Raw genomic sequence first — 27,189 nt, forward strand, 5'->3', positions numbered from 1 at the left:
GGTATGCTTGCTGTTCTCTGGGTGGGTGACTTGGTTTTGAAGCAACCCCTAGTTTGTTATTGTTAAGTTTTTCTTTAAAACAACAACATTTTCTTGCAGGAACTGTGAAGAAGTGTGGCTTGCTGAAAATAATACATGAAAAGTACAAAACCAATAAGAAGGTTGTCGATCCAGTAGTATCCACTTTTCTGCAGTCCTTTGAAACCGCCATAGAATATAACAAAGAAGTGGAGCCCTTACTGGGAAGAGCTCAGGTGAGCTTTGTTAGTACTTACATTTTCTGCTAGTTTTTGTGCATGAAATAAAGCTTTGGAAAGGTTTTCAGTGTAGCAGCTTATTGTGGACCAGTATTTTTAAATACTTATTGTAGTGCATCTATTACATTGCTTTAAGTAACTATGAAGTATTACTAAAAATGGCATAAGTTAATGCTGATGAACAGAGGCAAAAAATGAAGCAAGCTTAAGAAACTCTATAAAGGTTGGTTCAGAACTAATAAACTAAAACTTAGCTGTGTGTGCGTTGATAGCGGTTTTCTATTTGTTATTTTTAAATGCTGTTTGTTCAACAATTGAGTAAATGAAGGGAGGAAGGAAGAGTTGCAAATTGTTACATGGTGGCGTGATTTCACCATTCTCCCTTGGATTTTGTAGGAAAACTTGAATCCATTAGTAGTATTGAACCTGTTTAAAAGAATCCCGGCAGAAGATATCCCTCTGCTTCTGATGAACCCAGAGGCAGGTAAGCCTTCAGATTTGATCCTCACCCGACTTCTAGTGCCTCCGCTGTGTATCAGACCCTCTGTTGTGAGTGATTTGAAGTCTGGCACCAACGAAGATGACTTGACAATGAAGCTGACAGAGATCATTTTCCTCAATGATGTAATAAAAAAGGTGAGACATTCATCAAGCACTCTGAGACTGTTACTTTCAAAATGTTTAGCACTGACTGTAGCAAAGTGGTTTTTGTATGTATTGCTGCTCCTAGTCTAGCAAACGGTCTGTACTGTACCACTGTGATGTCTGGTATTTTATTGAAAGAAATGAAATTACAGCTTGCTCTCTGGCTACTTGTAATATAGGACCTTCACATCACTGTAACATTTTTTGAGTGGTTGCTTATAGTGAAAACATATTTGGTTGTTTTCTTTTGTGTAAATCTTCCTATTTCTCAACCTTTTCTATTTTATCTATTAATAAGAAATCAATTTTCAGTTATTAAGCTGAGTAGAAATATATCTGATAGTTTACCATTTGTTTAGAGGAACTGTTCTACCACGCTAATTTTTTTTTCAGGGTTTTCCAAACTGATTTTTGTCAGGAAAAACAAAATCAAGTTTCATAGTTTCGTGCGGGTTGGAAGGGACCTTAGAGATCATCGAGTCCAGCCCCCGGAATTCGAGCCTCTGTGTAGCAGAGCGGCACTTCTACCACTTGCGCCACAGGGGGGATTCGAACTCCGGGCCCCAGTGTTGCAAGGCGGCGTCTTTAACCACTGCACCACCGCGGCACACGAGTTAGTGAACTCTCCCATGACTGAGGAGTGATTAAGTACTGATCATTTTCCTGATTGTGTAATTACATTATCTTGGGTGGATTGGAAAAATGTACAATTTAAGGGAATTCACAGTTTGGTGAGCGTTTATCAAAAGCTGATGCTAATCAAAAGAAATTACGTTTCTTTGTTGTCTTTGTGGAAAGTCTTATACTCTAGCAATTTCCTTTTCATTTTTTCATTTCATGAACTTTTTCATTCTAATGAGTGTGAGGGTTTTTTGATGTTATTTTCCTAAAAAGAGTTGTGCTTGTTGTAAGAGTTAAAACACTTTACTAGGTAAATTTGTTGCATTTGTTGCATTTTCTGAAATGCATGGATTTTTTCTTTTTTATTCTTTTTTTAGCACAGGATATCAGGAGCCAAAACTCAGATGATTATGGAAGACTGGGACTTCCTTCAATTGCAGTGTGCCCTTTACATCAACAGTGAGCTTTCTGGAATTCCTCTGAACATGGCACCTAAAAAGTGGACTAGAGGCTTTGTCCAGAGACTTAAGGGAAAGCAAGGTTTGTCTAGGAAGCTGGTATTGGCTAAAACTATTTTCTGTGACTTGAAAGATGTTCTAGTGCATAACAGAAAGCATTTTGAAATTAACTTCTTCTGAAGGAGTTCTTGTTTGTTTGTTAGGTCGGTTTAGAGGCAATCTGTCTGGAAAGCGAGTGGATTTCTCTGGCAGAACGGTCATTTCCCCTGATCCTAACTTACGAATAGATGAAGTAGCAGTGCCTATTCATGTTGCTAAAATACTAACTTTTCCTGAAAAGGTAGGTAGCGCAGAACCAGACCATTTTTCTGCCTTTTTTATGGGGCTTTTTGGGGGTTGTTTTGTTGTTAGTTTTTTTAACCATATACTAATATAGTTATTACTTACATTCTTGTTCTAAAACAGAATAAATGTGTTGTTTATCTGCTGAGCATGTGATTTGGTTGCTGCTGGTAAACAAAACTTGCACTATCGAATGTGTACAAATACTGTGGAGGCATGTGGAGTAAGGAGTAACAGGCAGACCAGGATAGAGTGGTTTCGCTTGATGTTTTCAGAGTTTAAATATAGCTTTGTATTTTCACTGATCTATCTGCCTAAGGACTGATTGAGTGTCTTATTTATAAGTTTACTTCCCAGACTTCTCATGTATTTTCACTGTTCCCGTGCTTTGAATTTTCCTCTTCTTATCTGTTCCTTTCAGTAGCTGAAGGCTGTGAGGGGAATTGTCAGTTAAGCTTAAAATTTGCAAATGTTTCATTTGTTCCTGTTTGAAATCTTTATGCAACAGGTGAACAAAGCAAATATTAATTTTATGAGGAAACTTGTCCGAAATGGTCCTGATGTTCATCCTGGAGCCAACTTCATTCAGCAAAGGCACACACAAATGAAAAGGTACCATGTTTGTTTCTAATTACTCATTTTACATCTCTCCTCATGAGCTTGCTCTTAATGCTGTGTGAAGTTAGTTATATCTAAAGGGATTGGCATATCTTTTTATTTTTAGCAACATTCATAGAGGACAGTAGCAAAAAAGAAAGAATTATATGAAAAGGACTTACGTACTAATCCTGAAGATGTCATGCGTGAATATATACTTAGAATTCACATATTAACGATAGTGAACTGCAATTAGATTGCTTTAGGACACTTTCTATTTGGAGTTGGGGGCTACAATACTGTAGATAGTATAGAAACTTGAATGAGATTAATGTTTTGGGTCTTACTGGGAGGTGGTAAGTGAAAGGAGACAATATTGGTTACTTCATGCTGTCTGTTTTCACATGCTAAAAAGTAATTGTGTCAGTGTGAAACTTCCTATTATCCCTCATACAACTGAAACAATTATTTTGACCTTGGTGGGCTTTCTTAGTTTTTGTAGTAAAAACTGTGGTTTTTACTGGAATGACAATTTGTTACTTAAAATAGCAACTGATCTAATGTTTAGTGATGTAGTCTCTATGTTTTGTCACCTAGTCATTGCAGTACAAATACTCCAACATTTAATGGAGAACCTTGTGTTGTGAACACAACACAATTTATTAGAAGTCCTCTTTATGTCTGTCTTTTTATGACATGTTGTCATGTGTTGTTATAAGATTTTTGAAATATGGAAACCGAGAAAAGATGGCGCAGGAGCTGAAGTTTGGTGATATTGTGGAACGGCATCTTATAGATGGTGATATTGTCCTGTTTAACCGACAGCCCTCTCTTCATAAGCTGAGCATTATGGCTCACATTGTAAGTACACAGTACATCACATGATTGTTAGTGGGCCTTCATTTGCAGCTATTTGTCTCTTACTGTACAGAAATAGCTTTTTTTCTAACTGTGTGGTTGTGCTTTTTGTGTGGGAATTGATGTGTAGCTGGACACCAACATGATGTCTGACTGCCAGACAATTCTTTTAATAGCTATATTTGACCTCAGAATCTGTTTTTGATAAGCATTTCATTATTGTAGAGTTCCTGTGGCCTCTACAAAGCATTCTGTGTAGTGTGCTTTGTGTAAATACTTCATAATGGAAGTTAGATATGTCTGTGTAATGTAACCAATAATGCATTCAGTTGCTGTTGTTTCATGGCTGAGCTGAGTCCTGCAATCAGAAATTTTGATTCATGTCTGTAATAAACAGAACATATAATGCCTACAAAGAAGCACTTAGATTGAATTGTTAATCTCTCAACGTGCTTCACTGCATGCACAGCACTTTTATTTCTCTTTTTGCAGGCTAGAGTAAAACCCCATAGGACATTCAGATTTAATGAATGTGTGTGTACACCATACAATGCAGACTTTGATGGAGATGAGATGAACCTTCACCTTCCTCAGACAGAAGAAGCAAAGGCAGAAGCACTTGTTTTAATGGGGGTATGTATGTAGATCATGTTGGTTTGGGGACTTTGCTAGTGATGGCCATGCCTTGTAATATTTATCTTGCATATGAAATCCAAAATCATCTTCAGGTTCTGTGAGTATGGTTAGTATGCAGCTGTGAAACTCCTTAAAAGCAAAATGCAAAAGGGAACTGAAAATAAATTAGGGCTGTTAGTCTGACAGTAGGCTGGGTGATAATGTAATACATGTACTTTTAGCATTCTTGACAAATTCTGGATTTTTAAGTATGTATGTTGTTAAAATGCTTCTGCTTGACTACTGTTATCGGTTGCTACCAAAACAGTGTTTGTGCTGAACCAATAGGTACTAGAGAAGGCAGATGAGTCGATTTTTATTTAGGAGGGGGGAAAAAATGGAAAAAGGATAGTAGATAGAGGAATATTGGAATTGCAGTAATGTAGCATGAAAGTAGAGTCAGTAACAGTAACTTGAGGATTTTCCAGTACATTGGTTCTTTAGCGTGACTACTTCTGTTGTGTGATGACAGCTGTTATCTGTAGCATGTACTGATTTGCTGAGGTAATCTGAGAGCTTAAAAAGAAAGGTTCTACAATTAAAATAATAAGTTAAATGTATAATATAGGTTTCTGTTGTCCTGTGAATAGTTCAGGCAATTCTGAGGCAGCCAGATTCTGTATAGATGGGGTTATGGAGATGAGTAACTGGAGCAGGAAATAGTATGAGTGGGAGCTCCTTACCGTAAACTTAATTTGTTTGCTGTAGAATGGTGTTTGAAGAGAAGCAGTATTGCAGTATTTCAGTTTATGCATGTGATATGTGTTAAATCATAGTTTTTAATGTATAGTGCATGGAAGTGATGTATTTTTAAAATATTCCTGAGTGAAGTGGGTACCTAAATCTACCTAAATGTGATATCAGTGTCTTGTGGTGTGTAACTTTTATTTCTACTTAATATAGACTAAAGCAAATTTGGTAACACCAAGGAATGGAGAACCCCTAATTGCTGCTATTCAAGATTTCTTAACAGGTGTGTACATTATCTTATTTTAGAGCTGTGTGATATAGGAATTCGTTCAGAACCTTTTTCTTTTTTTTTTTTTTTTTCCCATAAGAATTTTTTCTATATTAACTTGAAAATTTATCTTGAATGAAGAAGAATAGATGTTAGCAATGCACTGGCTTCAATTTCTAGAAATCTGAATGTGATGGAACTAATTATATATGGAAAGCTGTGTAAACCATTGTTATTTTGCGCAGTACATAGTGCCCTAGTATCAGAAGGAGGTCATTAATACTGAATATGCAGTAACCTCTGTGTTTAACCACTTTTTACATTTCAGGTGCCTATCTTCTTACACTAAAAGATACATTTTTTGATCGAGCAAAAGCTTGTCAAATCATTGCTTCTATTCTGGTTGGCAAGGATGAAAAAATTAAAGTTCGTCTTCCTCCCCCAGCAATTCTGAAGGTGTGTCACACTGTTATTATAAACACTTTCTTTGTATATTTTTACTTGTGGTGATGTCTTCCATGAAGAGACCATTCTTATGTTTTCTGCTGTTTGTTTTGTACTAGATACTGTAAGGCATAAAGTGCATTCATTTTATGAGTTTATATGAACCTTTATAACAAGAAGTAGTGTTTCATTTCTTCTGCTATTCAAAATGAGAAAATATAACTTTTTTTTAGCAATGATGTGTTTACTTATGTTTAACTACAAGTGAATGAAGTACATGATTACATAAATCTTTTATCTCCTATAGCTTCACGTAGATGGCATTACATAAATAAGTAACTATAGAAGTGAAACCTAGCATATGAAATTAATGTAGCATCATATTATTTTCTTTTCTAATCAAGGGAATGTGACAGCAAGAGGGAGCTCCAGAGCATGTATGTGTCAGTAAATGCATGCACATAGCCTTATATAAAGAGTAACCACTTGGAAATTGTATTTTTATATATGTAGAAGTGCATGTTGTTTTATCTACTCAAAGGAATACTGTTATGTAGCTATTTATGGGAAGATTATGTATTAAAAAACAGAATTTTACAATTAAACTCTTACTTGCTGCTTCTAGTAGTTGTAAACTCTGTAACCCTAATTCTTCTTATTTTGTTTTCCTAAGCCTGTAACACTCTGGACAGGAAAGCAGGTTTTCAGCCTCATTCTCAAACCCAGTGATGACTGTCCCGTGAAAGCCAATCTGCGAACCAAGGGCAAGCAGTACTGTGGCAAAGGGGAAGATCTGTGTTACAATGACTCTTGTGAGTGATACTTCTAAAGCTGTGTTTTGAAAGCTTTCAATAACATTGTAGATGTTTAAATTTGGACTGCTTCTGAAGTGTTTCAGAGGTGAACTGAGTATGAGAATAGTTGAATAAAGAGAACTGTAGCTTGGTTTCTGAGATTTATTTTTGTTGGCTGTAATTAAAAATAAATTGACTGTAGTTTGCCATCCCTTATTGACGGCTTCATTTCTTGATGAATGAAGCTAAGATGAAGAGCTTGAATATTTTTTTTTTAACAAATAAGTATTTAATGCTTTTATTTCAGTTTTTAAACAAAAAAATAATTAAGACTTCTGAGAATCATTGTGAATAAAATAGTTACAATTGTCATTCTGAGGTGGCAGGAAAATACATAAGTGTTACATAAGTGTTGGTTTCTGTAGGTAATATCAGTTTGTAGACTGTTCTCTCTTAAATACTCATTAATACACTGATTAAGATTCAGTAAACATTTATCTTTGGGTTTTGCTCTTTTCTTGAACAGAGCCTTTATTTGAAGAAATGCTCTGTAACTACTTTAAAGAGTTTGAGTCATGCTTAAAAAAAGATATGAATTATTTTTGCTTTTGTTTCTAGATGTCACAATTCAAAATAGTGAGTTGATGAGTGGCAGTATGGACAAAGGAACCCTAGGTTCTGGATCAAAAAATAATATCTTCTACATTTTGCTGAGAGACTGGGGACAAGTGGAAGCTGCAGATGCCATGTCAAGGCTAGCCAGACTTGCACCTGTCTATCTTTGTAAGTTTTATTGTTAAAACAACAAGTGCAATACATCCTGTTCAAAACAAAATGAAGAAGAAGGGAAAAAAAAAAAGCCAATAATTAAACTTTCAAGTAGTGATACAACTGGTATGTTTACTAAGTGCTTATGATTGTCACATGGTGGGGGAGGTAACAAAGTTCCAAATGACAAAATTTCCTGATTTTCATTTCTATTTTTTATGTATGAGGTTGAACTAACATTATAATCTATATTTTGTGACAGCTAATCGTGGCTTTTCAATTGGAATTGGTGATGTTACACCAGGCCAGGGCCTGCTAAAAGCTAAGCATGAACTGCTGCATGCTGGCTATAAGAAATGTGATGAATACATTGAAGCACTGAATACTGGCAAGCTACAGCAGCAGCCTGGTTGTACTGCAGAAGAGACACTAGAGGTAAGCATTTTAAATTAAATCAATATATATTTTGAATAGAGATTTCATGCATATGTATTCACAGTATTTGTGAAGGTAAACATTGTCTCCTGAAGCTTAGAACTATAAGCAAGTAGGGTCTGTCTGTGTGCATCTTTAGTTGTCTGAATATCTAATCCTTTAGATGCATGTAGCCACCTGAATGTTAAAATGTTAGCTGAATACATAATAACCAGTATCTTCCCGTTCCTCTGGATGTATTGAGGTGACATAGATTAAGATTACACAGTTAATGAGAGCAGAATTAATTGCATTTACTGAATTAATAGACAACAGTAACAACAATTAATCTAGTCCAAGAAACAAAATACTCTTTTAATTAGATTTCTGTCTACAAGCTGTATTTTTATTTTTATTTTTATTATTTTTTTGTTGTTCCTTATTAGAGCAGCTGTTAAGTGGACTTCAGTTATACTGTTTTATGTTTAAGGAAAAAAAGAAAATGATCAGCTAACATTATCCAAAAGCTTAGGGACAGGATCTTAGCGTTCTTCAGCTGATATCATTATATTCATTGCCTTTAGTAGTTTTGTACATCTGTTCTCTTGGCTATCAAGGTATTTTCTTGTACTTTGTTAGTAGCAGAAAGGGGTGTATGGGAGGAAGTATAAAAGAAAAACAAAAAACAGGGAAACCCACCCTGTGAAGTACTTCTACATGTGTCTAGTTACAGTTTGCCTGAAAGAAGTCTTGGTGTGTTTTATGCTCTTCCTCTTCTCAGAGACCTTGGTTTTTAATATAATGTTCATAAAAGCCAGAGATATTAATGTTGTACATAGAGAGCATTCCAAAATTACTTCTTTATAGTAGGCATTCACACATAGTACAGCTTAGCTTAGTTCAGTACTTGGTTTAACTAGCTTGAGCTGGTGCTGCTAACAAAAAAGATTGTAATGTCCAAGCTACTGCTGCCTTAACCCAACAAAGAATTATTTTGCTGCAAACTGGAAAGTTACACAGGCTATAAGTTGCAGTTTCACCAAAAGCAAATTCGAGGCTTATTTCTCTTAATTCTATTTTTAGTTCCTGTTCACTACTGAAGGTATTGCTGGCAAGTGGTAGTATATTGTTTTTGTATGGCTTTTTACTGATAACATAACTATGTTCTTGGATTTTTAGGCCTTAATACTTAAAGAACTCTCTGTTATCAGAGATCATGCTGGCAGTGCCTGTCTCAGAGAGCTGGACAAGAGCAACAGTCCCCTTATCATGGCTCTTTGTGGTTCTAAAGGTAGGGATAGTTGAGTTTCAGAATTAGTTTGCTAATTCCATCTCTGTTCTCTGAATTACTTTTTCTGTCACAATAGCTTATTTTATGGAGGCAGCTGTGCAGGTACTAAATACACATCCTGCAAATTTGAAGTGACTCCTCTTAGTAATTCCTAGACAGCTCTCATTAACAGAACATGAGCTGGTGAACTATTTATTGTCTTGAATTTTTTGTACTAGTTAAAAAGCATCCTACTAGGACTTGTTCTTAAGACTTCTGTTGTGCCTCCCACTTTAAGTATCTCTGTCATGTGGAAAAATCAGCCAGAAATGATTTATTGAGAGTTAGAAATAGCAAAAAATCATTTCTGCTGTGAATAAAGCATTTTCATTCTCTGAGGTTTATTTTGTTGTAGAAATCATGGTGAACATTTAACCCTTCATTTAAAGTAGTTGCTGAAATATGCTTATTGGAGAAATTATGGATTAAAATACTAAGGCTAGGATCATGGGTTTTATAAAACAGAATTCATGATTCAAGACAGGATAGTATTAAGGTATTATGAAAGGCCATGGCTCCAATAAAATATAGAGCTGTTGGGTGTCTTCAGAGCAATGAAGGCAGCTCTGCCATCAAGGTGTTGATATTATTCATTTGTGAGATGTTTTTCTTCCTTTACAGGTTCCTTCATTAATATATCCCAGATGATTGCATGTGTGGGTCAACAGGCTATCAGTGGGTCCCGAGTTCCTGATGGATTTGAAAACAGGTCTTTGCCTCATTTTGAGAAGCATTCTAAGGTAATTCGTGTTGAAACGCTATGAAGAAAAGTGAAACATAGAACTTTTTAAGAAAGGCCTATAGTAAAGAAATGGGAATGCATACAGTTAAGGTAAAATGTTTTGAATGCAATTTGGGACATAGTAGTAATATTGTAAACTACAAATGAGATTTGTGGTTTATTGTTTGGTTTTTCTCAACTGCTTGTCTGAAATTTAATAATCACTAGAGAAGTTCTTTATAGCAGTCATCAGTCTTGTTAATTGATTTAACTCAAGTGTCAGATGATAACCATGACACTTAAATCTGTCACTCAAGTCCAAATTTCAGTTTCTGAATTCTGCAACATGATATCTTCTATTTCCTGAGTAAATTAAAGAAGGAGAAAAAAAACTTTAAGGATGAAACATTCAAGCTTTAACTCCAGCTTTTTGTATTGATTTAGAAAGCACTTATTATTACTTAGTAGCATATGCTAGTCTTCAAACATGAACCTTTTTGTAGCTTATGCACGATTCTGTGTTATCATAGAGACTGCTTGGTGTTAACTTTGATGCCTGCATAAAGTTCATTGTTGAAAACTGTTCTTAAGAAATCATCATAAGAAAACATTCAAAAGAATTAGTTATGCGCATATCTCCAATTTTTTTTTTATTTTTTTTTTCTGGGTTCCTTGGTCTTTAGCCTGAACTAAAGAACTTTTGTATGATTCTTTCATTTCTCTTATCATTAAGTGAAGTCAACTTGTTTGAAGTTGGTGTGGTGTTTACAATAGTGACTAGAGGCAAGGCTGGACTTAAAAATGAGCTAAAATCTGGTTTGGTAGTTTGGCAAAACTAGGTTGGGGGTACTGAAGCCTATGTCATTTTTAAAATATATTACATTTCAGAGCTACGTACAACTGAGACCAATTGTTCTATGCTTATGTATCAACTGAGTATCTTTTTTTCTGTTACGTACATAGAGAATGTTAATTGTATTTCAGCTTCTTTCCACTCTTTCCTTTAGCTTCCAGCAGCAAAAGGCTTTGTTGCTAACAGCTTCTATTCGGGGTTGACTCCCACTGAATTTTTTTTTCACACTATGGCTGGTCGAGAAGGTCTGGTTGACACTGCTGTAAAAACAGCTGAAACTGGATATATGCAGGTAACTGTCAGTGGAATGGGAGCTTTGTCAATGTTTCCAAATGAGACAATATTTCTTTAATGCTTATTGTGGCAGGGGGCAGTGCATGTGTTCTCTGTAGCTTTTATTGTTGTATGTTTTTAATGTTTAAGAGTAGTTTTCAGTGGGAAGTAGATATGGCTTTGTTCTCTGGTAGGTAGCACATTAATATGCTTGTGCTGAGCTGTTTTCTTTTGAATACAGGTGATAAAAGCCCTTGATCCAGATAATTATTGAGGACTGCTTTTGAGACGCTTTAAGTTTTATGCAGTTATAACATAGATTAGAACTGAATGCTTTTTCAAATTTGGTATTTTGATAATGAGAAATAGAAAATGCATCTATAAGATGTCTGGATGATTAGATTATAATACTCAAACCTTCTTTTTTGAGTATCGTGTTTAGAGAGGCTTTAAGGCTGTAGAGACTTGGTCTTCCCAGAAAATGGATCTATGTAAGAGACAACAGCTAGCTAACAGTAATGGAAGAATGTAAACTACTGGCTTTGATGGATGCATGAGCTAATTGTATGTATGTTTTTTATCAGTGAAAGAAAATGTCTAGTTTTGTTGCTGTATGCAAAATTAGTATTACTTGAGAAAGAAACCTGACGAGGAATACAAAAGAATACAAGACGTGAAAATATTTTTGTTACAAATAATCACAAATAGACTTCAGACTTTAAGTTATTGCAGTCTGGCTTTCAGGAATTCTGTAGTATAAGAAATAGTAACAAAATTCTTTTGTGTTTTTAAATTTTTTCAATGATGTCTCATGCTATGGGGAAGGTCAAGGTGAATGTATGGCTTAGAATAGGGTTTTGTGCCTGCTCTGTCAAATGTACCCCCTGACTCTATTTTCTCTAACTTTTATGGCCCCATCTAATAAAACAATCCCATTTTATCTTCCCTGCATCTTTTTTTACTTTTTCCTCAGAGGCGGCTGGTAAAATCCCTTGAAGATCTTTGTTCACAGTATGATCTGACAGTCAGAAGTTCTACTGGTGATATTATTCAGTTTATTTATGGAGGAGATGGTTTGGATCCTGCAGCAATGGAAGGGAAGGATGAACCACTGGAGTTTAAGCGAGTTCTAGACAATATCAGAGTAAGGATTACTGACATTTTGTTCCAAGTGAAAAGACTATTATGCGTGTGAGAAGAAGAAATACATTATGCAGAGCATTGTTTCAGTTTTAAAAAATTTAAATCACCTTTTTGGCAGGTCCTGATCAGAGTTTTTCAGCACATGTATGCTAAGAGTTACAGATACCTTTTACATTAGAACAGAGTGACTGGAACCTAAGAATACGGCTTTTCACTGCTCATACACTTACATACATAGGTGTATATGTATAACACCATATAGTAGTGAAGTTACTACTGATTCAGTCAGATGTTATGTTGGATTTAAATTACACAAAGTAATTCTTATTTAAATCAAGACTTCGTATTTGTGCTGAATTACTCCTTAGGTCATCCTAACATTTTGTTGAGTAACTCTGGAAATATTGTGATTTTTTTAAAAAAAATACTGTTTGTTTTTGGTTTTTCTTTCTTTTCCACAACATACGTAAAGCCTTTTTCTGAAATGATTGTCTAAGTTTCTGTAATCTGAGTGTAATAAATTGATAGAACTAGGAAACTGGATGTGTACACCTTCAGATTTGCTTGAGCACAAATGTATATGGGCTGCTTTTTCACAATAGACAAACATTGAGCTTAAAAAACCACTGTTAATCAGTTGCATATATCTCTATTCTATGTCTCTACAATGAAACTTCATTTAATTTTAAGTGAATATTTTTTTTTTTTTTTCCAATTAAGGCTGTATATCCATGCCGAAGTGAACCAGCCCTTAGTAAAAATGAATTGGTGTTAACATCTGAATCTATCATGAAGAAGAATGAATTTCTTTGCTGCCGAGACAGTTTTCTGCAGGTAATATCATTGTTGCTTTCTTATCATGCTGTTATTAACCTTACCTTATAACTCAAGGTAATTAAATAAAATGCTTTTATCAATCTGTAGGAGCAGTGGCTGAATTTTATTCATTAGTAACAGGGATGGTAGTTTGCTCAGTGGTAGGCTTTTGTATATTTTAGAGGTGGGGAGGTAGGTCAAGCTGTGCTTAATGTGATAGATGTTCACAATGCAGACATAAGTTAGTGATTTTTGGGTATAAGTTATCATTGATCTGATTGGAGGTGTGTTTCTGGAATTTCTGCTTGTTGCACAATGATACAGTCATGTGCTTTCTTTGGGATGTCAAAAATTAAACAGTCCTAATTGATTCCATATCAGAAACTACTATATAATCTGTTTCATGTGTTTGTTTTGATATTATTGACCTCCTGAAGAGCTGCTTTTAGGCATTTGCTTGTTTTCCTTCAATAAACTATATTCTTATACCTTTCTACATTGCTTTCCTTAAATACTAACCCAGATAAAAAACTTCAGCCATATGAAGTACATTGCTCCAAATGGTTTTATCTTTTGGAAAGTATTTGCATCTCTTTCAAGGATGACTAAATGTTCACATGACTGTTTGAGCTCATAATTATAAAAAACTATTTGTTTAAAAGAGCTTCACACATTGGGGTATTTAGGAGTGTACCCTGCTTGAGACTACTTTAGGAGACAGAGATAAGAAGCTGCAGAAATAAGCTTACTTTAGATATGTGGAAGTTGAACCTTTGGATTTTTGGCAGTGATGACAGCAATGTGAATTCAGTAACCTGGTATTGAAGGGTTTCTTTTTAATAGATCAGAGTACTTTAGAATTCTATGATAGCAAAACCTGTGAGCAATGTGATGTGCATTGCTAGAGCAGAGCAGAAAAAATCATTTGTACTTAAAGTTGAAATAAACTGTGAATCTCAACAGCACCTATAAGGGGAAAAAAACTGAAAGATGCCAATGTTCATAGATAAAGCTGCTCTTTTTGAGATGTGGTTCATTTTTAATCATATCAGCAGAAGTTAACTATATTTGTCCTGTTGAAGTGTTATATTTACATAACATTAATGATAATGAGCTTCACTTTTGCTTTTTAAGTTTCATATACTGTTACATTTTCTCATTTCTTTTCCTTTTTTTCTGTTCAATCTTGAAGACATTAACTGAAACAGGTTATGAAAAATATAATGAGGTAATCGTAGCATGTGTGTGCACTGTGTGAGCATTATTGTTAGTGCTTTAGCTGAAGATGTGTATATGGTGCTAAAGGAATTGATTAGCACATATACATTACTGCTTGTTAAATTCTAATTTAGGTATCCAGCATAGTAATTTAACCAAGTCCTTTTTTTAATGATGAAAACCATGACATGAATTCATCACTGCAGTAAGTTATTTAGTAATCTGAGGGTTTGAGAAAGCTATCTTTTGGTGCATAACTTTCCTTTCTAGAATTCATTCTTTCAATTTACATTAATGCTAACTTTTTTTTTTTTTTTTAAATATTTCTTATCTCTTCCTGTACTTTCTCTTCCTTCTGTTATTTTCTGAAGTGGTTATTGTGATGGGCTTATCCAATCTAGTCTACAAAGCAGGGTGTCTAAATAACCTGTTTCAAGCAGGCCGTGTTCATTCAGCTTGTGCTATGTGCTCACTAGAGGGAGATCAGCTGATGGAAAAAGTGGAATGTTGGCTGGACCAACTTTAGATATGGCTTAACATTTGATTACAAGCGCTTAAATATATTAAAATACAGCAGTATGAAAACTTTATTCATATGGAAATGAGGAAACCTTGTTTTTTTATAAAGAAAATGATTTTCCTATTTTCTGGAGATGACAAAAGATAAACATGCAGAGGTGAGGTACAAATACAGAAAAGGCCTTGGTAGTAGAACATGCAGAGCTTACCTAATTAATGCGACTGGATTTGAATGGCTTCCTGCTGAATTGTGGTGTATTTCAGTGGGCTTCCTAACTGTGAGAATTCCAGTAGTAGTTGTGCTTAACATGCATAGATGCTCCTACTAACTTAAGTGTTGGGAAAAATGATTTAAATACCTGAGTGACCAGGCTTTGTAGACTGCTATTTTAACTAAGTGCCGGCTATTATAGAAACTTGCGAAGTCAATTTGTTGCCTTTTTGTTAAACATGTCCAGACTAAAAGACTTCATAGGTTTGGACTGCATGAAAAAGATTACTTGGGAGCTGCACTGTGTGTGCTTATAGCGCATCACATTCAAAATGATAATTCCATGAACAGGGGCAGACTCTAAAGGAGTCATCTACCTCTACTTTTTATTTGTAGCCTGAACTAACCCGTAGTTTAGGTAAACTACTAAAAGGTCATGGAAAGTTGAGAGTCATAGGTCACTTTTTTCTATTACTTCCACATGAATAAAATGTTTTGATAACGAAAAAACTCCTCAGTTTAATAATTGTCTCTGTTCTTTCTTTGTTCCTACATGGAAGTAAAACTTAATCAAATGATACATTATTTATAATGCAGAATTGTATATAGAACATAGTGGTTTATAATGCTAGACACTTAAACATATATTTTACTACTTTGGGATTGTCAAAATGTAAAAGGTGGCAATAAAATTGGTCCCAATGCCATTTGATTTGCTGTTATGTATTTTCCTGTTGAAGACTTTCTCCATATTTCCAGATGATTAATTCTTCAGTCACTATGACATCATCTCTTGAGTTCTTGTGGTTCTTACTGTTATTGTTTCTGTCCCTTGGTTTTAGGAGATTAAATAAAAACAAAAGAGCTTATCCTATGTTGTTCTAGAGGGAGAAGTTGCTATTGTGTTTTTTGTCATATTCCCTTTCCACCCTTCCAGAAATTAAGTGTATTTCAAGATGGAATTACTTTAAAGCATCTCAAGTATTGTTTTTATTCTGCAGATCAAGTGTTGTTGACTTCTGTTGACTTCTCACAGTGTTCTTTTTAGTCATCCATTAAAAAGATTAGTTTTTCTAATACTGCATTATTACTTTAAATTTAGAAAATAGTTGAATTTTTTAATTTTATCCAACGTTCTAATGATCAAAATTATTCAGAACACCACAGTATTTGATTTGTGAGTTATGATGATTTACTTAAGGGCAAACAGGGCAGAAATGTATGAATGCAACCTATTTCATACATACAAGAAACAACATAAAGCATCCATTTCTGCAGCACACTTCTGTTGTCTGTCCCTTCATTTGATCTTTGTTCTAATAGTCACAGAACATGATGAACTGTCTACAACTACCTGGAATGAGAGTGAGGATGTTCTATTTTGAGAATCTGAAGATTGTTAGATTGTAAAAGAAGGACTTTCATAGTGATCTATGAATGGAGTAATTATATTAAAAAAAAAAAAAAAAGGCATTTACTCAAATATTTACTAAATTTTGCAAGTTATTTTCATTGCCCAGCTACTGCTGCAGTTGGAAGGAGTCCAGTAGTAACTGAAGAGGTAATACTACATAATCATTCTGATTGGCAGAAAGGATTGTTAGGGTAAAGGGGTTTAAATGGACTAAAAATATCAAACCTTTTGCTCTTCTGTGGAGGCTTGCTTAAATTGTTGAAGTGGATGGAAAGAGTTTCCTCTTGGTTTTTAATTTTTTTCATTTATATCTTGGTTTTCAGTAGCTATTATAGTAGTGACTTACCCCAAGTCCACTTGCATGAAAACTTCAGTCATGGACCTCATGTTTCATATCTATATCCAAAGCATAGTAACTGGGTGATGTTCCATAGAAGTTTTGGATATTTTTGTAACAGTGTTATTTCTGTTGGCATTCCAGTAAAGACTATTACAACTACCTCTGGGTAAGCTTAAGAAAGTGACTGGTTTATGTATTAATATATTTTGAATGCTCTTGTTACAAAACCACTCTACAGTATAAAGAAATCATTTGAACTAAGTGACATAGTCTGATGTATTTCTATTAGTTTTAAGAAGTTATTTTTTAGTATTTGACATTTTATCCGGATTCATTCCATCCCAACCCAGATTAAGTATGTTTGTGAAAATCTGAACAATTTTTATCGGGAATCCTTTACTTACTTCTCTTGTTGCAGTCCTTTCCATTTTGATTTATTTTGAATACTGAGAAATGAGTGAAAATGGTTTTGTCATTATGGAATCAAAATCATATTTTTGAGACCACTGTCTCAGATCTCCTTGTTTTCAGTGCGTGCTCAGGAAGGATGCTTTTATACAATGTGGACCGTACTCCTCTGTGTTGCTACTAATTCACAAGAGTAAATTTGATTTGCTAGATTTTAGTGTGTTTAGTTTTAATATTTCTCTTTGTATTGTGCAGTTAATTTGTTGTAAGCATTTCATCTGGATCGCTAAGCAAATAATCACTGAAGATTTCAGTGTGAAGAACTGTTGTCTATCTTTGCTCACTGTTATTTCCATGTAATTTCAGGAAATAAAAAAATTCATCAAAGGTGTTTCTGAGAAGATAAAAAAAACTAGGGACAAGTATGGTATCAATGACAATGGCACAACAGAGGTAAATAGTTTAATGTTATTTTTAATGTTATTTTAAGTCTTCATAAGATACTTCTTTTTCAACTGTCTTGTTCTCTCTATAGCCACGGGTTTTATATCAGTTGGATAGGATTACTCCAACGCAACTGGAGAAGTTTCTAGAGACCTGTAGGGACAAATACATGAGGTAAATTTGGCTTATTTTCTCTGTTTATTTAACCAGTTTAGTATTTTTGTTTTATTTGCATCTAGGAGTGACACAAATGCTCAAAACAACGTTTTGCTATTTTACGCTATGGTTTCTGTTGTGACTGCAACTCAAAAAAAGTATGTCTTATGTGTTCTTAAACTTGAAGAGCTAGTAACATCAAATACATTGTGGGCTTAAGAATATTAACTGCAGGATCTAAGGAAAATTGTACAGGAGAATGTAAACTATTTTGAGATTGCATTGTGTACTGTAGTCAACTTCATTTTCTGTCTTGTAAGGACAACCAGTGCTCCAAGTACATAAATTTTAAAAGGGTTCAAATATGAGATGCTCCCATTAAATGCGTAACTTGTAGGGGAAGTCAGTCATCAGTGTAAGTTTTATTATTAAGTTGAAAGTAAGGAGGCATTAATGTCTGGATTTTGCTCTAATTTGAAGTCGTCTGCCTGGTAATTTATTGAAGACTTAATAAAGATCTCTTGTGCTTAAAAATATAAAGGGGAATTTTGAAAATACTGGTTATGGACTTTTCTGAATGAGGAATCTATTAGATAGTATATTTACTATCTGATAGTTTTGGGAATGAGGGACAAGTATTTTGTTTTCTGTTCTGGATGTTATTGTGAGGCTGTAGCTTGCCTATATCGTAAGGCATCCTCTTGCTTTGAATTAGATCACTGCCTTCATGCACTGGTTACCCCGTAACCTCTCCTATTGTTTATTTAAAAGCAAAGCAAGCAACCAAAAAACCCTCACGAGTAATAAACTCTTATTACGTCTACCAGAATAGTCTCTATCTTTGCTTGCATAGGATAGCCTTACTTGAGTTCCACATTTCTTTGTGTTTTTATGAGACCCTTTCTTTCTTTGTCAGGGCACAGATGGAGCCTGGTTCTGCAGTAGGAGCTCTTTGTGCACAGAGCATCGGTGAGCCTGGCACACAGATGACTCTGAAGACTTTCCATTTTGCCGGGGTTGCTTCAATGAACATTACTTTGGGTGTGCCAAGAATCAAGGAAATTATTAATGCTTCAAAAGCAATTAGGTGCTAACATTTACTTGTTTATTTTTAGTTCCCTCTCTAAGTGAAATCTGATGGAAAAACATAGTGATAGCTTTTTCCTATTGTCAATAACATGCTAGGCAGTATCCATGCAACACCCAGATAAGAAGGATCCTAATGTCTTTGTAACTAAGTGATGATTTAAAGCCAGAAAATAGAAGAGTTTTCTGTTTTTGTTTTGCTTTTTGTTTAGAAAATTAGAAATTTTTTACACTAGTATGCTGTTGGTATCTATCATAGTGTGTGAAACTTTCTAGTGTTTAGTGAAAGTTACATGTGTAACCTTGAAGTTGCTCTTAAATAATACCAGAGTAGTGTAGGCCATTAGAATAGTAACTATTGTGTTATTTTGACCTTTTATGTATTTGCTTAATTTTTAGCAACCTAAAGTACATGAATATTCTTTAAATGTACCTGAGGAGACTCAAAGTCTTTCTATGTTCTTAAATGCTACTCTTAGGCTTTGTAAAGTGAGCTGTAATTCATGTTGCCATCTCTAATTTAGTTCAGCAATTTTCTAACTCTGTTTTCTTGGATGTTTATTCTTTATAGCACACCTATTATAACAGCACAGTTGGACAAAGATGATGATCCTGATTTTGCCCGACTGGTGAAAGGAAGAATTGAGAAAACTTTGCTAGGAGAGGTAGGGAAAATTGTATTATTGGTAGTGACTTATATTTAAGTATGAGCCAATTACTATAAAGCATTTTAACCATCCTTATCTGCTAACTATTTAATCTTCATTTCCTCAAGATATCGGAATATATTGAAGAAGTGTTTCTTCCAGATGATTGTTTCATCTTAGTGAAGCTGTCTTTGGAGCGCATTAGACTACTGAGATTAGAGGTGGGTTTTCAAGCTCTTAATCAGAACATGCTTTTGGAAGGTTCCAGAGGGTCTTCTAATCCTTTCCCAGAAATAAAAATGAAAAAAAAAAAAGAGAAATCTATGAAATAGGATATAGAAAGTGAACAGAGGGTGTTCTGTGGCTGTATTTACATCTATATCTTTTGCGGGTTTTTTTTGTTTTGTTTTGTTTTTTTTACTAGCAAAGCAGATAATTTTTCATAGATTTGGAAATTTTTTCACCATTTCTTGGTGTTGTTTTCAGAGCAAGAATATTATTTTTTTTTTCCATCTGTTAGGAACATACACGCCTGTATGTTCCTATTAGTTCCTATGACCTTCAGCATAGGCTGGCGTATCACATAAATTAAAAGAGTAATTTTAGGGGCTTTTTTGTTTTACTTTTCTGAATTCCAGTTTCTGATTTCCTGTTGGGAAGGCAGAAATATTGTCCGCTGCATGTCCTTGAGCAGGTTTACATATGTTGAGATACTCAGATGTTTGCTGACTGATATTTTTCACAGGTGAATGCAGAAACTGTGCGCTACTCAATTTGCATATCTAAACTCAGAGTGAAGCCTGGAGATGTTGCTGTCCATGGAGAAGCAGTTGTATGTGTGACCCCTCGTGAAAATAGCAAGAGTTCGATGTATTATGTATTGCAGTCCCTGAAAGAAGAACTACCAAAGGTTAAAACAACTGCTTTGTTTTGTGTTTTTGTGGGAGATATTCAGAAATATTTTGGTGGGAAGATGAAATAGTTGGTTTTGATATTGACAGTAAAGAAAGTAACCTGAGTTCAGAACTTTTGATTTTGATGCTTCTACTATACTGTGAAAACTAAGGTTCTGTTAATAATCTTTATATATAAAATTGTAGCCTTGGTACTTTCATTACAAGTGGTGTTTTTGCAGCTTTATGAGGATACTGGCTACTTTGACTTTTAAGAATACTGATAAGTAAACCTTACTATTGGTAGGATGCTTTTTCAGTTGCATAGCTCTACCATACAGAGCCAGGTCTTAATATGAGGATGTGTGATGGTATAAAATAGAAAATATAGGTGGTGAGTAATGTTTACTGGTACAGTGAGTCATATTGCACTAATGTAGACAAGAGCACAATATCTGATTTCACATACTTTTACATTTAGTATCTGCTCCAAAGACTGAAGGTCCAAAACAGGTTTAAATTAAGGTTTCTCTTTTATACTGTATTGCTGTAGACATAGAAACAATTTGTGGTTTTGTTCTGTGCAGGTTGTAGTGCAAGGTATACCAGAGGTTTCCCGAGCTGTCATCCACATTGATGAACAAAGTGGTAAAGAAAAATACAAACTTCTAGTTGAAGGTGATAACCTGCGAGCTGTTATGGCTACTCATGGAGTGAAAGGAACAAAAACATCCTCTAACAACACTTACGAGGTAACATGCTTGTTGGTATGGTTGTTTTTTGGTTTTGATTTTCCAGTAGCATCTTTATTACAAGTGCTTTTTTGTGTTCAGATGCTGCAGTTTATAATCAAGCTTGATTTCACAGGAGTTATCAGGAGACATTAATGCAAGAGAATAATTTGGTTGGCATCACAATTGAATTCAGAGTTTTTTTTCTATAAATACTTTTAAAGCAAAAGTGTACAAAATGCTATTAATGTCAGTGTTACATGACATTTGATGGTATTTGTTCAGGCACACATGTTGTCTAAGGTTATTCATTAATCCTACATAATCTTTTTTGTAGGTAGAGAAGACACTAGGAATTGAAGCTGCTCGAACCACCATTATCAATGAGATTCAATATACAATGGTGAACCACGGTATGAGCATTGACAGGAGGCATGTTATGTTGCTGTCTGATCTTATGACTTACAAGGTTTGTACTGTCCTTTTTTTATTCAGTCTAACATTGGCTGTTATATATTAATTTTACCATATTGATGATCCTTCAGTCAGATAGGAAAATAGGAATCAGTTATAAGTGCAGAGTATTGTAACTTGTATGGACTAAATGTTGTTGATTGTGCATCAAACAAAAGTGGCTGATGAATCATGGGGAGTGGGTAAAAGTTCTATATTGATTGAAGACATGTTGAACAATGAATAGAGAAACATAATTTCATACTGGAAATTAAGCTTAAAAATAGCAGAATGAAAATCATCTGAGTAATTGTGTATGCAGTTTAAGGTTTGCTTTGCAGAAAACTACATGGGGTGTGGCTCATAGCAGCTGTACTGTGTATAGGAGTCAAAGAATACAGACTTTACAAATAGAATCAGATTGCGTTTAGAGTATCAAGAAGCTTCCAGAAGTTTTTATTAAAAGAATTATCTGTGTTCATTATTGGTTTTGCTTTTTTTCTTCCTTCACATCCAAAATGTTTTTTCAGACGTATTCGGGTCCACTTAGTGAAGTCAGATTTTCCACTGTAGCCTGCCAGAGCACGAGGGTTTGATCTGGGGAAAATGCATGAAGAAGTTCAGACTTCTCCCAAAACTGTAGGGCTTTGTTGTACTGGCTGCAGCAGTCCGCGGGGCTGGCTGTGCAGAGCTGCCACACAATGGGGGGGAAAAAGGGCATCGGAGTGCAGTGCTTTACGCTTTTTGGGCTCCTACTGTGCATTCTTTTGCCACAAAACTGCTCAGAGTCTGTTATAATTGGGATGTCTGTTAGAAACAGAGGCAGAAGTACACCAAGCTAGTTTTAAAAAGAGAAGTGTTTTTATCTGGAGATTTTAAAAATGAAGACTTAACATGTTCTGTAGTTCTCTGGCAGTGGCAGTCAGATTTATTGTTAGACAATAGGCAGTAGATTCAGTATAGTGCTAGTCTGAATATAGCTCTAGTCTGAGACACCACAAAAGTTTGTAACATAGCAACTAGCTTATATTTGTGTGTTTTTTCACGTCTGTGTTTCTTTCATTCCTGTGTTTTTGTATTCCTGTGTCATAAAATACCTTAAGAGTTTATTTCTGTAGTGCGTGAATGTCTTTTGGTTTAAGTACTTGTTACTGTAGAACTACTGACTTTGCTGTGAAGCAGCATATTATGAAAATGCCATGTAGTGGATTAGTACTTTATCTACTACTTGTCTTATGTGCTTGTTAGAATAGAAAAATGTGGTTTTGTTCTTGATTATTTTATTTTATTTTTTAAAGTAGAACTGACCTTGAATTGCTTTCTTCGGTTTTCTCCATCAATCAAGGGTGAAGTACTGGGCATTACTAGGTTTGGACTGGCAAAAATGAAAGAAAGTGTGTTGATGCTGGCTTCTTTTGAGAAGACTGCAGACCATCTGTTTGATGCTGCCTACTTTGGACAGAAGGACTCTGTTTGTGGTAGGTATTGCAAATCCTGTTGTAGTTTGTGGTCCTTACCCCACAGCTATAAACCTCTTCAAAGTATGTTAGATTTCTTAGGTGTTTTGAAGCTTTCTGTTCAACTTAGATGTCAAACTTCAGGTCTGATACTGATCTGTATTTCTTAATTCTGGTAGTGTGGTAGATTTTTCTGTACTTTTTATCTCTGTTGGATGTTTGTTTGATGTTGCTTAAGGAGGGCATTTACTTATGTGGATTTTCTATTAAATTAAGCTGAGAAAAGGAGAGGCTTAAGGTTTTATGCTCTTTATCATGTCTAAGGCCTGCCATCCAGGAGCTGTAACTCCTCATTATACTTCATTAGCTCCCAGAAATTCTAATAAAACAAACATGATATGCTAAAGTTTACTGGCTTGCTTCTATGTATTTCAAGATGGTCTTAAAAAGTGTAGTCAGCTTTACTCAGTGTTTTGTAGACAGAATTTTTTCACAATTAATTATACCTGTTAGAAACCATTATATAACCTGTGAGCATTTCAAGAACTTCGACAATTTTGGCTGTCCAGCATTCCATATGAGTGGGATCCTAGGAATTTTTAAAAAATTCTGTCCAGAACTGAAGTAAAAATACTGTGGCCGACTGATTCCATGCTGGACAGTAGCGAAAAGAAAATACTTTTCTCAGAATTCCCTCTGAGATAATAAAATCTTGTTTTGAATGATGTGAAAACTAAAGATCTTTTCATGTTGCCTTTTATGTAAATATTTTGATTCCAAGATGTAAACAGAATGAACAAAACAGAAAATTGTTGCCTGTCTCCCCAAACTGAAGTGAATCCTGCTGGCTTTCTTGTAAAGAGACTTAATTTGCATATTCCTTGGGGGGTGTAAAAGTGTAGTTTAGATTTAAAAGCCTGAAGAGATAAAAACACTGGTTTCTGATAGTTTAGTTTTAATATGGCACGTTCTTTAGAGAAATTGAGTTCATCAGAATGTCTGGGATGTCAGCGCATTTCTGTGAAAAGTTAATAGCAAAGAATAATAAAGTAGACAGACCAAATCTTTAAGTTCAAAATAAGCAATTTTTTAATTAAGAAAATGCAATAAATAAAAATAGCAAATGAAACTAGTGAATACAGTTCTTTAAATGGAAGTTGCAGATATTTGAAGGTAACTTGGCCAGATTTGACTGAATTATTTGCTCCAACTCAATAAATTAATATAGAGTGAATTTGCTGCGCAAATTCTGGTGTTGTCACCAAGTGGAATGCAACTTCTCCAAAAACAAATGTTCTGGTGTAACACCCTTTGAATAACATATTGATCTAACATTCTGATAAGCATAACATTTAACTCAATATAGTAAAAGGAAATTGGTTTTGCACATGTAAGCTTCAAGGAGATTGATAGGTGATATGCTCAGAGTGGACAAGTTAAAGCAATTACAGTTTATCTGCATTTCTATTCTTCAGGTGTTTAGAATGTTGTTTTTTGGTTTTTCCTCTCTAGGTGTTTCCGAGTGCATCATCATGGGAATCCCAATGAATATTGGAACAGGACTTTTTAAGCTTTTGCACAAAGCAGACAAAGAATCAACCCCTCCTAAAAGGCCTCTGGTATTTGATAATAATGAGTTTCATATCCCCATTGTCACGTAACCTTTGGGTATAATACAAAGTAGGGGAAAAAAAAAAAAAAGAAATATCAAGGAAGCATAAAAAAAAAAGTATGATTTCTGTGTGTCTCAATAACTGAATTGGTAAGTGATATACTAGCAGAAAAATTGTCTAACTCTTCACCATCTGTTGCTTGTACAAACTTTTAAAGGAGAGATTTCTCTGTACCAGAGAGCAGAAATTGATGTAAGGTGTATTTCAGCTGATGGTTTTCTTTGCTAGAATTTTCCATGGTACAAATAATAAAAATAGAAACATGCTTTGGAATGACTTGAAGTTGTTAGTACCTTCTGGGAATTACTTCCTAGGCTAGTTGATGCTAGTTTGTATAGGGACAGAGTTTTCCTTCACCAACACAAGCAAAGTTCTGAATTTTTTGCCATGCAATTCCTGCTGCCTATGAAGTAAAAATACTGTTCAGAATATTACATATGTGTTACAACATCTGAGACAGAGGGTTTTTTTTTGTATGGGCTTTTTAAAGAAATGATTTATATCTAGATTACTGAAACTGATGAGAAATAATTGTGCTTTGGGTACTCTTGTGGCAGGGCTGAACAAACACTGAAAAGCATGTCAAAACATGGTGTTGGAGGAAAGGAAGTGCTGCACTTGGAAATATGTGCTCTGTGTGGGTGGATCTCAAGTGTCAAAGCTACTGTTGCCATGCCTTGTGGTTCTGTAGACAGTGCAAACTTCTTGTATTACTTAAACCTCATAGTAAAGCTACATGTTTGGGAAAATAACTCTAGAACTGGCTCATTATTTCCTGAGAACTAGGCTATTCTGGAGGCTGAAGGAAATTTTGAGCAACTGATGACCATGAGAAAAGTATGCTTAAACTGTAATATTTGCTACAAATGGAAGTGAGGAGCCATTATATTTGTTAAAATTGTTAATTTGTTAAAATTTGTGCAATATGATAGCTTGCTTTGTTTATCAATGTTTTCATTACTGTTAATGTGTGGAAGTTGTTCTTAACTCAGTACTGGACAAATGTATTCAGACTTGATACAAACCTGCTGAAGTATTCTTTACACTTGCACATAGTGTATTTGGAAATGACATCTTAACAGAAGCAGCAGAGATCATTCTATAGCTCCTAAGAAGTAAGACTTGAAGAAAACTAGGACTGAGTTACTGATTTCATTTATTCTATGTTAATGTCATGAGTGCTGTCAAAAGCATTTGAAATACTTGTTCTTAGCTTTTTTTTTTCTTTTTTTTTATTTTTATTCAGTAGTTTTCTTTTATCCTAAGTTATTATCCAGGAAGTGGTTTTCCTCCCCATGATTGTGCTTTAGGACTATAAAAAGTGGCAGATTGTTAAACAGTTACTAAGTTCTGTGAAGATGGTTATTTGTAGTTCATCATGTTCTTAAAAACTTTTATAATATAGCACTGTTGTTACACTGAATCTGCAGCTTAAGGCAGTCATTCTTTTGGAAGTTTCATAAGTGAGCAGGGTCATCTGAACAACTCAATCCCATTTCAATTCATAAAGCAGAAATAGAAAGGAAGCTGCTTTCATGCATGGGCATGAAGTAATTTGAAAGTGTTTTAATCTTTAGCCTATTAGACTAGTTTTCAGAGTGAATACACTACATTATTTCAGTGTAGCGTGTTTAGAGTTACATTAGTGCAGTGGAGGGAAACTATCTTGGTTCTTATTCTTGTCAGCAGTTCTTGGATATGAAGTGTACTCATAACATCAATCAAGAAGAGCAAAGTAGAGACAGAAACTGAAGTTGTATGCTCTTAAGGGCAGCTGAATAATCTGACATTTAAAAATGAATGAGTCTGTTCTGCAGTTTGTCTTTACATGGCAACCAAAAGAAAAGCATAAAGCTACTTAACCAGAATGTAAAACCTGCTGTTTTAAATTTGGGGTTCCGTTGCTCTTAGGTTTTCTTTAAATTCATTTTATGTTGCAGAGAAGACCCAGTGTGAGATTCAGATTTGCTGATCTCAAATATTTTTGTATTTATGTAGTACTGGGATATTCTTCTGTCTAGATTTTGGCAGGGTAAAGATTTGGAATGTAATGCATTTGGTACCTGCTCTGAAAGCCATATGTATTTTTCTCTTTTAACAGATAAAGAATTCAGGATAAATTATTATTATTATTTGTATCAGCGAGATTGCCATTTAACAGTTTGTCTGTGAAGATTCTATTTATTTCTTTTCAAAGATGGGAGAATAAGACAGGTAGGGACCAAACCAGTACAGCTTTCCTGTGGATAAGTACATGACTTCGTCATGAGAAACTAATGAAAAACCTTGGCATTTTTGTGAGTACTTTCTTGAAGGTTCTTATGCAGTTTTATTTGTGTGAGATTTGTATTGATATGTGGCCACCTAGTTTTCTTCTGTAAATATGATGAAATGTAGCTATTGAAGTGGTGGCTTTTCTCTTTTGTATATCTTAAGTATTTAGTAAATTACATCTGTTATCATTGCCTTTAGTATGACAATAAAAAGAGGCAGAGATTATAATGTAAACCTTGTGTTTGTTTATTGATGCATTATAATTTGTGCATAATTGATTTATGGGTGACCTGACCCC

General features: G+C 34.7%; 1 protein-coding gene across 4 annotated transcripts in view; it reads left to right on the plus strand.

Annotated features, from left to right (window-relative positions):
* The window catches only part of POLR3A (RNA polymerase III subunit A), a 30,443-nt gene extending 3,318 nt beyond the window's left edge, over positions 1-27,125 (plus strand). For 2 of the 4 annotated variants that reach the window (XM_015866792.2, XM_015866794.1), the window contains exons 6-33: positions 100-254; positions 654-893; positions 1,901-2,063; positions 2,185-2,321; positions 2,832-2,935; positions 3,640-3,781; positions 4,271-4,411; positions 5,357-5,426; positions 5,740-5,867; positions 6,529-6,667; positions 7,268-7,432; positions 7,680-7,852; positions 9,011-9,122; positions 9,783-9,901; positions 10,890-11,027; positions 11,982-12,152; positions 12,872-12,985; positions 14,160-14,195; positions 17,444-17,530; positions 17,613-17,695; positions 18,594-18,764; positions 19,335-19,428; positions 19,539-19,631; positions 20,156-20,320; positions 20,891-21,055; positions 21,372-21,503; positions 22,833-22,965; positions 24,457-27,125. In XM_015866792.2, coding sequence (XP_015722278.1) covers positions 100-254; positions 654-893; positions 1,901-2,063; positions 2,185-2,321; positions 2,832-2,935; positions 3,640-3,781; positions 4,271-4,411; positions 5,357-5,426; positions 5,740-5,867; positions 6,529-6,667; positions 7,268-7,432; positions 7,680-7,852; positions 9,011-9,122; positions 9,783-9,901; positions 10,890-11,027; positions 11,982-12,152; positions 12,872-12,985; positions 14,160-14,195; positions 17,444-17,530; positions 17,613-17,695; positions 18,594-18,764; positions 19,335-19,428; positions 19,539-19,631; positions 20,156-20,320; positions 20,891-21,055; positions 21,372-21,503; positions 22,833-22,965; positions 24,457-24,605 — 3,719 coding nt within the window. In that variant the 3' untranslated portion in view covers positions 24,606-27,125. The remainder of the gene's footprint in view (positions 1-99; positions 255-653; positions 894-1,900; positions 2,064-2,184; positions 2,322-2,831; positions 2,936-3,639; positions 3,782-4,270; positions 4,412-5,356; positions 5,427-5,739; positions 5,868-6,528; positions 6,668-7,267; positions 7,433-7,679; positions 7,853-9,010; positions 9,123-9,782; positions 9,902-10,889; positions 11,028-11,981; positions 12,153-12,871; positions 12,986-14,159; positions 14,196-17,443; positions 17,531-17,612; positions 17,696-18,593; positions 18,765-19,334; positions 19,429-19,538; positions 19,632-20,155; positions 20,321-20,890; positions 21,056-21,371; positions 21,504-22,832; positions 22,966-24,456) is intronic. The other 2 variants (XM_015866795.2, XM_032445341.1) reach the window with 1 other exon arrangement.
* The last annotated feature ends 64 nt before the right edge of the window (positions 27,126-27,189 follow it).

This window comes from Coturnix japonica, chromosome 6 (assembly GCF_001577835.2).
Source record: "Coturnix japonica isolate 7356 chromosome 6, Coturnix japonica 2.1, whole genome shotgun sequence".
Lineage (NCBI taxonomy): Eukaryota > Metazoa > Chordata > Aves > Galliformes > Phasianidae > Coturnix > Coturnix japonica.